Source organism: Cucurbita maxima, unplaced genomic scaffold, assembly GCF_002738345.1.
Source record: "Cucurbita maxima cultivar Rimu unplaced genomic scaffold, Cmax_1.0 Cma_Scf00025, whole genome shotgun sequence".
NCBI classification, from domain to species: Eukaryota; Viridiplantae; Streptophyta; class Magnoliopsida; order Cucurbitales; family Cucurbitaceae; genus Cucurbita; species Cucurbita maxima.
In genome coordinates, this window is record NW_019272041.1 from 2,784,286 (window position 1) to 2,800,106 (window position 15,821).

General features: G+C 36.3%; 2 protein-coding genes across 3 annotated transcripts; both read right to left on the reverse strand.

Moving 5' to 3' along the window:
• Positions 1-4,259: 4,259 nt before the first annotated feature.
• LOC111498571 (protein SMAX1-LIKE 3-like) lies at positions 4,260-8,088 on the reverse strand. 2 transcript variants are annotated; one of them, XM_023149862.1, is made up of 5 exons: positions 7,780-8,088; positions 6,519-7,741; positions 6,051-6,228; positions 5,194-5,689; positions 4,260-4,955 (listed from the first exon to the last, which is right to left on the reverse strand). In XM_023149862.1, exons 2-5 carry the CDS (start codon positions 7,718-7,720, stop codon positions 4,360-4,362), a joined length of 2,472 nt encoding a protein of 823 aa, XP_023005630.1. In that variant the 5' UTR covers positions 7,721-7,741; positions 7,780-8,088; the 3' UTR covers positions 4,260-4,359. The 2 variants fall into 2 exon arrangements, with proteins under 2 accessions (XP_023005630.1, XP_023005631.1); XM_023149863.1 differs by having other exon boundaries at positions 6,519-7,725; positions 7,776-8,088.
• A 4,108-nt stretch (positions 8,089-12,196) lies between these two features.
• Positions 12,197-14,088, reverse strand: LOC111498572 (probable aspartyl protease At4g16563). The gene has a single exon (XM_023149864.1). The coding sequence runs from the start codon at positions 14,001-14,003 to the stop codon at positions 12,630-12,632; it is 1,374 nt and encodes a 457-aa protein (XP_023005632.1). The 5' UTR covers positions 14,004-14,088; the 3' UTR covers positions 12,197-12,629.
• Positions 14,089-15,821: the final 1,733 nt, after the last annotated feature.

The following is a 15,821-nucleotide window of genomic DNA, read 5'->3' on the forward strand; positions in this document are numbered from 1 at the left end:
TGTTACATTTGAGGCCAAATTAGATGCTTGCCATAACTGAACCAAACATCAAATGAAACAAGATGAACAAAATGAATCAATTTGAGTGCATAACTTTTAAACATGATCAAAACAATTGGTTGAAGAGAACTTTGGGAGATGCTTTAAGGTACTTTTATGATCTTTTCATTAAGATGAGTGTCTTTCTTGATATATACGACTTAAAAATTAGCGGACAAGAATGGAGTTGTAAGTATTAGAACAGATAGGCTTGTGCACATAGGCGATATGCCTAAAGGTTAGGCCAAATTCCAAATAAATCAATGAAAAGGGGGAAAAGGTAAAAGGAAAAAGGAAAAACATGACAAAATTTAAAGAGAAGATGAAGGCCATGTCTTTAGAAAGTGATTAGAGTTCCAAAAAGTTGGCTATGTATATATAAATGCATTGGGATTTAATGGTGGGTTTTAAAAGGTTTCCAAACTGAAAGAAACATAATGGTTTATCTTTAATCTCAAACAATTTAGCTTGTTGCTTAAGTTTTCTTTACTTCCATAATGTGAAGGATCAAACACAAACCCTTCTTCTGTTACTTTCCTACCCAAAAGGCACACGCCTCAGTAAGATATACATAGTTTTTTTAAGTTCCCATTAAGAAATTAGTTGTGTTTAGTTAAAAGTTCAAAGCTTTTTGAGTTTGTGATGATATTGAATTTTATCATTTTCCCTTACTTTCTTCATGATCTAATAGTTTTTATATCGGATCTTTAAATATAAAGAGTAAAAAGTTGAGGACACGTGAGATAAACGTATCGAAAATCATATATATCTATAGAATACCTTGTTCACTAAATCAAATATACTTTCGGATGAAATCTAGATAGCTAGTTTCTGAATCTCACAATCCACTCCTTTGGGGGTCTACCGTCCTCGCTCACACCTTTATAAGAAATGTTTCGTTTCCTTTTCCAATTTATGTGGGATCTCACAATCTAACCCCCTTGGAGGCCCGTCGTCCAACATTCCCCTCTCCAAACGATATGGGATCTCACAATCCACCTATTGGAGGGCCAGCGTCTTCGCTGGCATATCACCCAATGTCTGACTCTGAAACATTTGTAATAATCCAACCCCACTGTTAGTAGATATTATCTGCTTTACTCCATTACGTATCGCCATCAGCCTCACGATTTTAAAGCACGTTTGTTAGGAAAGATCTTCACACCCATATAAAGAACGTTTCGTTCCTCTCTTCAATCGATGTGAGATCTCACTGTGAACAAAATCCAATATGACAAGTTCTTTTTTCTTGCTTATATCTTAAGAATCGATGGTAGCCTAGCCTCTTCTATTTTTGAATGAAAATAATTTTTGTTAGATCTGTGACCTAAATTCTTGTTTTCAGGTAATGTTGTATTGATTTTGAGAGCGAGAACCAATGAAGTCTTCTAAACCTCTCCATACCAAAATGTGTTGCCATGTCTAACCACTTGTTTAATACATCTCAACCACAAACCCCACATGACTCATTGATGCTCACATTTGTGTGGGTGTTATATGGGTCATCGAGATATAGCATTGGGCAATGCTGCTTTTGAGAAAAGCTGAAGCGTCCAAAATGTTGAATGAAAAGGTGGTGTGCGCATTTTGATCAAAGTTAATTGTCCCTATGAGCCAACAATTAACACTTCCCACACACCCACTCAAAAGAAGAGAAGCTCTCAGTGTTTGCTTTGCTTTATCCAAAAGAGGAATCCCACTTTCTGCTATTAATTAGGTTTTATTTCATTTCCCTCTTTTACTTAAATTCTTTCTTAATTATTCGTTCTTTAATTGTTTTGCTTCTTTTGAGGCAAGAACGAATAAAACCCATTAATCACCCAACCAGATAAACTCAAAACTGTAATACTTAAACTCAAAATTCGAAGATGTTTGATTCTAAAATTTTAGGGTTATAACCCATTTGCAATTATAGGTCAAAGGAAAAATCATAAACTTGATATTCCCTTTCAGTTTAGTTCATAAATATGATGGCAAAAAGAATCTATAATCTTTGTTTTGTAGATATGTTTGAGCTTGTACCTTATTATGCTGATGGTGTTAGAGCAGAAAGAGAGAGACCCACCAATGTGTTCTACATACTGTATTTATTCGACTAACCCTAATCTTTTTCAAAAGTCACAAACGACAAATTCCCTTCTTTAGGCTCTTCTTTTTCTCTTTCTAAAAGTTGAAAGAGATGATAATCTTTTTGTGATTCTAAAGTCATTGCAACATTTTTAAAGCTTTAAAGAAGGGAGATGCTTATCTATGTGGTCTTTCTTTACGCATAAATTTTAAAAAAAAAATCATAATTTTCATTTTAATTATGATTAAATTTTGTAACCCATCTTTCCAAAGATGAGATTAAAAATAAAAAGTGAATATTTTTTTGAAGAACACCATGAAAAGTAGTGCTATCTTTTGATATTAATTGTTAGGGAAGATTTTGGTTTTCCATTGTAAGAGTCGTAAAAGTTGGTTCCCCTTTGGACAACCCTTACGTTATGGATCATACCTTAATCTTCTTCACTTTGTGCATTCCCAACGTTCCCCTTTTTATGTTTAATATTATTTCCAACTTTTTCATTATTCAAATTCTGTATTAGCTTTCCATTCAAACCCATTAACCCTAATTAACCCATTTAATTAATATTCTATTACAAATCATATCTACATATATTTTATGTCCACTTGAATTGGATATTCATAATTATATGGAGTCGATGTAATATTATGAAAACAAGGCCAAATTTTAGCATATAGGGTATCTTATAATACTTACCTTTTTCATACCACAAGCATATTTACAACAATTTTATAAACGAGACTTGAAAAGTCTTATCTTTTTCTTTAACACCCACGTCTACTTTTTGTCCATCAAATGTATTTAGAATCAAATTAAGTTCCTTAAAGTACATGTAATAGCTGTATTGATGCATCCATTACTCCAATTTCTTTCAACCAATAATTATAATTGGAAAGCTTCCGGATTTCACGTTCATTATTATTCCATCTCAATGTTGTAGTCTCTTTTCATTTCCTTTCTTGCTTTAGTTGTCATGGATGACATGAAATGCATTTGAAGCTCTGCAAAATTGAGCCAATTACTTGTCTCATATCCTTATAAACAAGGTTTTGTTCCTAAGAATTAGTTATTATAAACCATCATGGGATGGGTGGTTTTAAGAGGAGGAAAATTTAAGAATGAAAGTGAGGTTGGAGTTCAAAAAGGGCACAAGAATAAAACACTTTCTAATGCTGAAAAGAAATTCAGACAGAGGCTTGCAGGTGATGCTTGAAATGCTTTTGATTCTTTTGGAAGAAGCGCCATTGATTGAGCACATGAAGCTGTCTTTATTTAAGTGGATATGAAGGAGGTCAGATATATATATATATATATATATATTTTTTGGTTGTTGTTCTTCGACCATACAAACCTAGAATTAAAATGTTCCAACCGAATGTAACCCTATTAAAGGTGTCACTACATCCATATTTTGATGAAAATGGAAGAATCAACGCATATTATTGTCCTATCTTGACTTTCATGACCATTCTAGAATTCCCCGTCATTCGTGTACAAGCACTTTACGTGAAGTGCAATTACACACATTTCTTACACATAACATCATCGAGACATTATTTAAAATCGTTTAAGAAATACTTATTAAGTCACCCTATGTTGGAGTTAGTAATGCAATTACTCACACAATACGATTGGAACATATTATTTAAAAACATAACATGACAGGTTGGATACATACTCCTGAGTCTGACTTGGTCGAACACAAATTTTCATTTTAAATTGTTGGTAGATTAGAGCATTGAAATTGAAATAATTGCAACACTTTTTTATTATTATTATTATTATTATAGATTCTTGTAATCTGTGTGAAATTGTTTTCCACACGGATTTCTTAAATATAAATAAGAGAATATGAATAGAGAGAAAATAAATATTCCATCATCAAATTGTGTTTCCTAAAGAAACCATATCTTACCCATTGAAGTAGAAAGAATCCAACACCAAATTGGTTTCCAACACCCTTTATACATAAATGAAGATTAGAACAAACATATCACCCATGCTTTACCACTTGGATTTTATTCCATTTCATTATCGATATCAATTACAAATTCAGATAAAGATCAAAACTAGATAACTATTTATTTTTTAATCGTGGGTTTGTTTTTCTACCATTTTCGTATCGTAATTGAAAGAAAGGTTAAAAACTTAAGAATATATATATATATATATATATAATTAACAAAAACGAAATAACCTACCCCAAACCTTTTTACTCTTGGTTTTTTTTTTTTTTTTATACATATTTGTACTCATAGTTCCTGAATTTGAAAAATAATCCGTCTATCAACAGAATCGAGAAGGCCAACATCATCAATCGATTGATCTGCAGGTGTATGATGATCATCAATTGAAATATTCAAATCCAAAGCCAAACAAGGGCCACCTTCTTCTTGTTCTTGTTCTCCTTCTTGATCCATCTGTTTTTGTTCTTCATTTTGTTCTTTATTTGATCCATTTTTAATGGGAGGAGAGCAAGCTCTAGACCTGGCACTGAAGCTCTCACAACTAAGAATCACAATGGCGTCGGCTAAACAAACTTGCTGCCCATTGGAGTTGGTGATTCTTCCTCCTTCCATGGCCCTTTTAAAACCCACTTTGGAACAGTAATCCGCTTGCTCAACATCTTCAACCAAAAACACTCTATGAGGGTTTATGGTAACTGCTTCTGCAAACCTCTCTATGTAGCTGCAACTTTGTTCATCTCTTGATCTTTTGTTTCTGCAATCCTCCGTTGAATCTGCCCTTGTGGAGGAGAAGCTGCTCAACGTTATGGACACAAAATTTGATCCAAATATTACTCTTCCTAATTCTGCTGCCACCTTCTCTTTCGCTCCTACGTCATTCCCTGCAAACCCACGATAACTTATATTCAAATTGGACAATATCATACCATTATGGAACCTCGTGATTCCTAACATGGTATCAAATTCATACGTTTAAAAACTAATATCATATCATTGTGGAACGTCGTGATTCTTAACATGGTATCAGATTTATACGTTTAAAAACTAATATCATATTATTGTGGAACGTCGTGATTCCTAACATGTATCAGATTCATACGTTAAAAGTTTCTAAATTACCTTGAAATAGCAACCAAGTTTCTTCCATCTTTCCTTTTCTCCTCCCCATCCCTGACCTGCATTGAAGAACAGCTCTAGCAATATCACCCACCACATTCTTCTGCCATGGTACCTTCTTCTCCAAAGCACTACAAAGCCCCTTGAAATTCTCAGAGTTCAACTCCTTGAACCTACTCACATATTCACCCTCCATCACGACGTCGCTTCCCGACGAAGCCGGTGATGGCGTCGAACCTTGATTATTATTCAGTTTCTTTCCCTCTCCATTGCCCTCAAAAAGGGAATGTTGTAAGAAATTGAACTGATTATTATTATGATTATTATAATGATGATGATCGTACGAAGACCCAGAAGCCGAAGAAGAAGAATTTGGAAAAATACAAGAGAATGATAAACTTTTGTCTGAAGAAATAATGTTGTTGTTATTGGAATGGTTGTGGATTGAATTGCAAATTGAGTTCCACTTTGTGTAAAGGTCCGTGACTGCGACACAGCTCTGTTACAAAATAAGAAACAACAAAGAGATAATGTCATATAAAAAAAAAAACACATACTTTTAAGAACATGAAATATTGAAAAATCATTTTCCACGTATGATTTCCATTTATTACACGAATAATTCCATGTAATTACAAGAGGGTTTTTGTTAGAATTTCTCATATTATTGGAAATGAAACTTTGGTAGGTTAAAAAGTAGGGTTTCTTTTTAAAAACAAAACTAAAGAGGAGAAAGTGGAATTCCAGTCATGAACATATTTAGAGTAATTCATGTGGGCCTCTTTTTTTCTCTTTGAAATTTGGTGTAATTATGAGTTTAAAGAAGCAAAGTGCATAAAGACATAACATAAAAGAAAGACCTGTTCATTTTCTCCCATTGCTTTCTGTTCATTTTTGTATTGTTGAAGCCATGCAGGAAGAGGAGCTGAAGAGGTTGTCGACTCACTGTTATTGGAACCTTGTAAGCTTCTAGCTTCTGTCTCCATCTTACCTGAACACTCAGCACAACAACTTAGCTGAGACTGTCTTTGAATGTCACTGCAACACACACACACACAAAAAAAAAAAACAATCAAAACTTGTTTGGGGTTTGGCCCATATCCAAAGATTACTTTTTTTTTTTTAATGGGAATTTGGAATAAGTGCCAAAAAAGATAAACTTTATTGTTTTTCACCTTTCTTTTTATTCTAATATTCCTTTTTCATTTTTGTTCCTTTTTTCCTTGAATTCAAAGTAAAGGAGTTTATGAGAGCTTTGGAAGAAGAGAAATAAAAAAAAACAAAAAACAAAAAAAAAACACTTTACCAACTCAACCATTGATTCTAACCTGTCAGCCACGAGACTCAAACTTAAGCTGGCGGGTGGAATTGTAAGAGGATGAATGGCCAATAGAGTTTGAAGAGATGGATATCCAGATTTGCATCTCATGTATGTTTGGAATGTTGCAATCCCCATTATCCAAACAACTCCTTTCTCATCATTATCTCCCACATAATTCCTATACGCCAATTTCCCAAGCTCCATAATCATATGCTCCACACCACAATAATTGTAAGCCCTTGTTTCATTGCTTGAGTAATCTATACTCCATTTCATATCTCCTATATACAAAATAACCCCTTTCCCTAAACAGCTCCTTATCAAACTATTGAGCTCCATAACCTTTTGATCCACATCTTCTCTTGACCTATTCCTAAAAGATGAAATTGAAAGGTTTATGAATTTTACCTCCTTTAAACACTCCGGCACTTCCCTTTTCTCTATCCTTCCAATCGCTGCCTCAACCACACTTTCAAGGTTTGCTACACACTCCCCTACCACCACCACACTCCTCTTCTTCTTCTCCGCTAATTCGTTGATAACCGCCGCGATGTCGTCCTCGCTCACTCGACCGGAGGCGGGTGAGCCTGTCGACGATTTCCCGATGATTGTGCCGAGAAGATTGTTGTTGTTGTTATTGGTATTGTTATTGTCTTTGGAGGATTTGGTAGTACAAGTTTGAGATGAATTACACATCTCAATTGACACCACTTGTTCTACTTTACTCTTGACTTGTGTGCTTGAGAAACCAGCTTCCCTCATCACACGGCTAACACTAGGATCGTCTAAAATGGAAATAATAAGCTGTTCCAGCTCGATTTTGACGGCGAGAAGTGGTTGTTGTTGGTTTTCAATGGAGCCACGGCGTTGGTGGGCTTGAGCTCGTTTGAAAGCTGCAACAAGGGCGTTGGAAATTGAAGGGTGTTGTTGAGATTGAGGGCCTAACATGGGGCTGGAATTTGAAGCTGGAAGACGGTTTAAGGCGACATTAAAACAAAGTTCTAAAGCTTTGCACTGAAGAGGATGAGAATGGGATTGAAGACATGCCGTCCTGAGGAGGCCAGTGGGGGCTGTGAGCATGGTGCTAGCCACATGGAGAGGCGTCACTTGGGCATGCCCACGCCGTTTGGCTAAAATCACTGCTTGCTTTACAACGCTCAAAGCCTCAGAAGTTAGAGCTTGTTGCACTGTGCAACCACTTGTTCTCATACTTGGAAGGAAGGAAGGAAGGAAGGAAGGAAGGAAGAACACAAGGAACAAGAAGAAAGGAAGGAAGAACACAAAGAACAAGAAGAAAGGAAGGATTTTTATGTGTTGGGTGTCAAAAATGGAAGATGGACATGGTGGGATTTGGAGAGAAAATATAAGGGGGGAAATAGAGGGTATGCTTTTCTTGAAGGTGAGGTAAAATTTTGAGGTCCAAAGGGGATTTTGTAGTGGAAAGTGGAATGCATGTGCTGACAATTAGCAGCAAGGAATGCAGCAGTATCAAAGGCAACTCAGCTTTGCTTTGCTTTGTTTTTTCTCTCTCTCTCTCTCTCTCTCTCTCTCTACAAATACAAAAAGGATAAATGGTGCTTTTCTCTCTCTCTCTCTCCCTCTCTCTCTTTTATGCAAGTTTTGTTAAGGTATTATATATATATATATTCATAGTAATGGCACTAACATCAAAATCAATACAACAAATCTTATATTTTATGTATACCAAAGCATTGGGATATTCTGTTTTGGTAAGGGGAAGTGGGATTCACGCATTGAGTAGCAATTTTTGGAGAGACAGCATAACCAAAAACAAGTTGAGTTGTGGAGCTACAAATAGTAAAAGTAATAGATGTTCATGTTCATGTTTCTGTGTTTGATGGAATGGTTTAAGGTAGGGAGGGTATGGAGAAAAGAGAGAAAATGAATGGGGAAGTGTGTCCGATATTCATTTGGGAATCAAAGATGTGTGTTGGAGTGAGGGCTTTGAATTGAACATTTGATGCATTCCCCCAAAATTCCCTTCCTTCATTCTCTATTCTTTTCTTAAAAGTTGTTCACTTTACTCCCTTCTCAAAACCCTTTCTCTTTTCTATTATTAAATCATCCAAATATCAATCTTCTTCCTCCTTGCTCTCTTTCATTTATCACATTTCTATATATAAACTCATTCGACCTATGAATGAATCAAAACCAATAGATTCAACCTATGTGAATGAATCAAAACCAATAGAGTGGCTTTGAAAGTTTATTAGTTTATCACTTCTAGTACCATGATAGTTACAATATGAAATCAAAATCATATTACAATGATAGTTACAATATGAAATCAAAATCATATTATAGGGAAATGTTGGGTGTCAATTCCAAATTTGAAAGTTTATTAACTTATCACTCTTAGTTGGATTTTGTTGTTGAGTCTTGCATAAGATAAATTAGGTAATATATTACACCAAATACCTCCTAACACACATATCAAAAGATTTCAAAATTGAAATTATAGCTCCTTTCATTATACATGAAGCCATTGAAAAAAGATAAAGTGGCATTGGCTACAAACACATGGATCCATTAAAAAGAACACATAAACATCGAAATCCTTGAGAAGCCATTCATTTTATTATTTATTTTTTCTTTTCTTTTTGAATTTACCAACCCCATCTACATCTAGATCAAGAGAGAAAAAAAGGGAAAAGGGAAAAAGAAAAGAGAAAAGAAAAAAGAAAAAAGAAAAAGAAAAAAGAAAGAATTTTTATAGTAATTTCTCCAACACAACAAACGAGAGAGATCTGTTTTGTCATTCTTCAATCATCTTCATCTTTCTTTTTTTCTTTTTTTCTTCCTCGTTGTTCTTACAGAAAGAGCTATTTGAAAGAAAGAAAAAAGAAAATGGCGAAACAACGATGGAATAAAGATTAAAGATGGTAGCGATCTAAAGAGAGTTCACAGTCACCTATGCATGAAGATCGATTTGCTTTCTTTACGACCAACGTTTGCTAATTCTTATTTTGTTAATAAATCCTTAATTTGACTGAAAATATGATGAACAATAGATGAAATGGGAGAAAGGAATAAAGGATTGGAAGTTATTGCATACAAACTTGAATCCATTTTGTTTGTAGGGACCTTAAAATAAATAAAAAATAATAATAAAACCCTCCAAGAATTTGTGGGTTTAACTGTACATATAGTTAAGAATGCTTTTGGTCTCGGTCAAAAAGTTAAGTTGTAGTATCCATCTTTGTTGTCCTTAAAAGACATACAAAGAGAGCACCCAATAATTTGAACAACACAAAGCATTTTATGGCCTAAAATGCTCCAAAAGGAGTGTTTGAATATGGAAAGAAACAATGAAGAAGAAGAAGAAGAAGAAGAAGAAGAAGAAGAAGAAGAGAATAAATGCATTGCTTCATAACCACCCTATCTCTCTTCTCTTTTTGTCTCCATTTTCAACTTTCAAAGAGTAACTATAACAAAAGCCCACTCCTCCCCAAGCCGATACCCCGCTCAAGCCCACTATCAGTAGATATTGTCCTCTTTCGGTTTTTTGTTTCAAAGTTTTTAGAAGAAATTTCCACATTTTTATAGTAATGTTTCGTTCCGTTCCGCTCTTCAACTGTCTAGTAGAGGGAAATTAAGTAAAGGTAATTAGAAGTGCATAAAACTCGATAGGGTGTTTTGTTCAAAATTCTGGTTGTTGGGTTTTGTTTTAGGTCTGTTTTAGTAAAAGCAAAGCAAAGGAGTGTGAGGAAAAAAGGTGATATTAAAAGCAAAATATGGCATTATCTACTCAAAAGGGGTGCTCATTTATATGCTTTTGGAGCTTCAAAATAAGCATCTTTGGTCCCTCTACGTGGCCATGTGAGTTAAAGAAGAGCAGTCACCAAAACCATATTGAAATTTATAGAAAGAGAGTGTAAATAGCTACAAAGTTCAAAGAGGAAGAGACTGAGGCTTAAAGCTTACGATATGAGGAAAAAAAAAGTTGGTACAATTTTGAAATGACAGGCTTAAGTTTATGTAAAGGGTGATACGTACCATCCCACAAACAACACTGCCTTTTTCTTAAAGCTCTAATATTCTTGGTTCCAGTCCCTACCATCTTACTTAATTTCCCACAAAACTCTCTTCCTTTTCTATCTAAATTATATCAAATCCCCACTTAAAGGGTAAGTCTCCAACATTATTATGATTGTTCTCTTTAATCATTCGTATCTTATCAATCTCTCACTCTCAATCATTTCTCTTCCACCCCTCGAACCATCTCCCAGTTACTTAATCGCTTCGTTTCTTTTACAGTAATCATATACAGTTCGATCCGCTTAGAATTTGAGTGGGATGATTGTTGTAATGATAATAGTCCTTTTTTAGTTTGAGATTCATTCTATGATTGAAAGGCTTAATCTAGAATGTGTTCTAGATATTAAAAAATATGATCATGTTAGTTGCGTCAATCTGTGTAACAGCTCAACCCCACCACTTGTACATATTGTCCGTTTTGGCACGTTACGTATTACCATCAATCTCACGATTTTAAAACGCGTTTGTTAGGAAGAGGTTCCCACACCTACACCCTTATAAGAAATACTTCGTTTCCCTCTCCAACCCATGTGAGATCTCACAATATATCTATTTTTCTCATGGAAATAGCCAATAGTATAATGAGCTAATGGTGGTCATTTCCCCTCCATTTCTTACCGCAAACCACACATGCCTTCCTAACTCTTAAGTGAAAGCTATTCTATACCAATGGTTCTCCGGTATTTAAATCATTTTAACTCTATTTAGAATTAAATTCAAGAGTGATAGCATCAAAATCAAATGCTTCCATTATCTAAGTCTATCAGCAACCACTGAATAATATGCGTCACGGTTGGCTATTTCAAGCACTAGCCTTCTAAACTGAACAAAAGTTGATTAAAATAGAGAATCTTTTATGAGCGGAGCCGTACCATGTGTCGGTCAGGAAAAAAAAATAGGAAGGGTACATTTTGTTTCGACCAGTAATTGTAGAAAGTAAAGGTGAGATGTGAAAGTTGCAGGAGAGCCTCCAACGGAGCACCAGCTGAGGCGGCATGTCATCGTTCATTAAAGGTCTCTGTGGAAAGAAAGAGCATTATGTAAATTGATGCCAATGGAATCATTAAGATATCCGAAATTGTTGCAGGGATTTTCAGACCAACAAAAATCGTACGGACGAGAAGCCCAAACTGAAATCGAGAAATCTTCACGAAAAATAGAAGCCCATCAGGCCCAATTCTTAGCCCAATATTAATCTAATAAAGTTTAGCTTTTGTGGGCCATATACATATGGGTCCATTCATCACGCCATCTTATAAACTTATGTTACAGTTTCCTTCCAACGTAATTAACCATATTTAATTAATCGGCGATACGTAACAGGCTAAAGTAGATAGTATCTACTAGCATGAGCTTGGATTGTTATAAATGATATCAAAGTCAGACACAAAGTAGTGTGCACGTGGGACGATGGAGCTCCAACTGGATAGATGACAAAATCTCTCATTCGTTCGAGAGAAGAATCAAACATTCATTATAAGGGGTGCGGACAATATTTGCAAGCGGTGGGTTTGAACTATTACAAATGATCAAAGCTAGTCACCGGACGATTTACGTATATTTGGTTAACAATCCAAACATCCTCAGTGTTCCAAAGAACCCAATTAAAGCATAAAAGAAAAGAGAGAGCATCAAGCGTGTTCGATGTTAAAGACCCATTTTAAAATCTTGAAGAGAAAGAGAGCAAGATTACAGACACGAGAAAAAGCATGTGGGTGTGACTGAATTTTGGGTGTTGGCGCACTCAATTTCATAATCACACGTCGTCTTCCCCCAACTAATTTCATTATCAACCACCCCACTCTCACCCTTTCTATTTAATACACCTTTCTAATACTTTTTTCATTTAAATCTCTTACTCTATTAACAGGATATTGTTTTATGACACAATCGACTAATTATTACAACAAACGGGGGGAAAAAATATGATTTTGAATTCATCTGAACGCCGCCGCTGTCAAATTTAATCCAACGTGGTAGCTCCGGTGAATATGCCAGCCGCCGACCACCAAAAGCTAGAAACAATACAACAACATACTATACCGAATCCACGCCGCTTCTAACTGCAAGTCTGTTGCCGAAATCCTAATCTTTCATTCACCAAATCGTATTCTACATAGAAATTTTGCTGCTGAAAAGCCCCCAAAATCACAGACGGCCCACTGCCGCCGCCCGCCGCCTCCTTATGCGTTACAACCGTCAAACACGCAACGCCGGAGCTACTAACCAAAGCAAAGTAGTTATTCAACGCCAGTGTCCATTTCGCTCCGCCTTTAAACTGGAATATCAACTCCGGAAACTCCACCGACTTCTCCTTGGAAATGTCAAAACATGGCCGTAATCCGGTAGCAGATTCCACGTCGGTGGCTCTCGTCCGATTCGCCAACTGCTTCTCGAACGCTTCCGCCACGGCTTCGAACACTGGTTTGTCCATAAACGTGAAGGTAGAGCCGGAATCAATGATAGATCCACCGCTGCCGTCGGATCCCGGCACTAGATACTTGTACGGCACCTTCACGTCCTGGTTACCGACGAGGATTTTCCGTATTGATAAGTAATAGTATTCCTTATAAGCATGGTTAGATACAGAGGGATTCTGGCGGAACGGCGTGTAGGTGAGATCGCCGGTCTTTTCCCCTCCGGAATCCAGAATCAGCTCGCCGGAATGCGGCGAGTCGTCGAATTTCCGAGACGCGAGACAGTAGGCAAATTTCTTCAGACCCATTTGCGACGGAAGCGATTCGGATCCTCGGCCGAATCCAGCGATTCCAGAGGGCTGATGAATCGAAAGAAACGAACACCCCACAACGAAATTGGGGATTTTTTGATCTGGAAAATCCAGAGTCTCCGATAGCAAAAGCCCGGCCGTGGAACCAGAGCCATACTGAACAACATAAGCAGGACATGTTTGGGTACAGTTCTCTGTTTTCTGGTTACAATTCCGGCACTGAGACTTCACGTCAGGGCCGAAAACCCAATCACATTTTGGATTTTGGCAGCCGACAAGCTTGGAGGAAGAGGACAATTTGGGGACAAATCTGGGGATTCGGAGAGGATCTATTTTGGGAAACGAACATTGGGAACAGAGATATTTGGAAGTACAAGGAAACCAAACGAGGCTGCTACCTGTATCAAATATCAAATGGAGAGTCTGGGGTGGGGTACCGAAGCTGAGTGGAGCAGAGTAAGCTCCATAGCTATGGGGGGAGAGAGAGGATTTGGAAACGGAGTTGGATTTTGGGGTTTTGATTTGATGGGCTCTGTTCTGGGAAGCAGAGGCGAGGAAATTGAGATTTTGGAGTGGATCTGAGGAAGAATGGTGGGGGAAGGCGGAGAGAGGGAGAGTGATGGAGTTGGCATTGACGTCGACAATGGCGGAAACGGAGAAGAGGAGGAGAATGTATGAGAAACAGAGAGGGGGAGGAGCCGCCATGGAAGAAGCTTGGTTTGGGTTATTCCTTGGAAGTATAAATGGGGGGAGGAAGAACTAAGAAGGGAAGGGGACAAGAGGGTGAGCTGGAAGCAGCGCACAAGTTTCAGCGTCAAGTAGAGACAGTACTATGGAATCATCATCAGCCATGTGGTCACTTGACACGGTATGCATTTCATCCTACTTAAGGGTTTAATTAAATTGATGGATTATTTATCTGTGCTGCATCTGTTATACATGACACGACATGCATTTCATCGTACTTAACCGTCTAATTAAATTGATGGATTTTTAATCTTTATTGGTCGGTACATTTCATTTCATTGTGAACTCCCATCTAAATCCGGGGTATATGAGATGTTACAAATGGTATCAAAGTAGGAGGAATATTGAGTTTTTCAAGTGCCAAATTCCGATTATATCTAAATTCTGGGTATGAGATGTTATAAATGGTATCAGAGTAGAGCATCACTTTCTCGATAAAACGTGAGTTGAGGACGAACAAATGCAAAACTTAGTCAACATGCGATATCGAAATAAATGTGAGTGATACATGAATGAATATCAGTCGTCCCAACGTATTCAAGCTTAACAATTTATTCGGTTTTCCACCAACTTTGTGCCCATTCTTTGTCATTGTCTCTCTATATCTTCGTTCCAAAGGAAGGCATCCTTCACTATGAAGGTTCTTCTTTACTCTTATAAAAAAAAAAAGTGGTGTGGTAGAGGAAAAAGAATAACCACTTTGATATTGGAGAACATAAAGTGTCACACTTTTTAACTAATAGCAACCTTTTGCATTTATGATCAAATAAACATCATTTTTCCATATTTAATTTACATTTCTCGACATCACTTTATAAAGCAACGGGATCTTTTTTTGTTTCTTCTTTCATCGACGAATAAGTTCGATGCTTCGAAATTAAGATAATCTCAACCTTTCTTAGAAAATTAACCTCCAAACAAATTTGGGTAGCTTCAAAATTAATTCCTTCGATGTTTATTATTCTACTACTTCAACCGTGATGAATGGAGTCATTGAACACAACATCCATTCAAACAACGGTCTACTACCGTTCTTGTTCAAAACCAGAGTTAGGTGATGGACACTATCATCAACGTCGACGTACTAAATTTGTAATTAACTAGTAATGGGTCGATCCAATAATGAAATTTGACCTATAATCCAAAGCTCGTTACAGGGTTGGCCCAATAGTTCTTACACACAGGCCCAACTTTGTCTTCACCTTCAAATTTTATATAAGTATTTAATAATTTATTATACATGAATTTTCAATCTATTTATCCAATTTTGTATATCATCATTGAAAATTTTAGGATTAAATTTATAATTTAATTAATTAATTTATTAATATTAGAATTTAAACCTACCATTTTTGTAAAAGAAAATAAAGACAAGCCAATAGCTGACCGTTTAAAAAATCCTCTAAGATTCAGCTAACCAAATACCAAATCCAATTAAAAACACGTGTAATATTAGCCACAAAATCTAAGCCAAACAAGAGAAAAAAACAGTTAACATTAAAATAAATAACTAACTTCAAACTGACACCTCTTCATTCCAAAAACCATATACCAAAACTGATTATCTCAAATGTGGAACAAATGTCACTACAACAAGGTTGACTTTTCCATTCACACTATTTGTAACAGCTCAAGTCCATCGCTAGCAAATATTGTCTTCGCGAGATTCCACATCGGTTGAAGAGAGGTACAATCCAATTAAAAACACGTGTAATATTAGCAAATCCAATTAAAATCCTCTAAGATTCAGCTAACCAACTACCAAATCCAATTAAA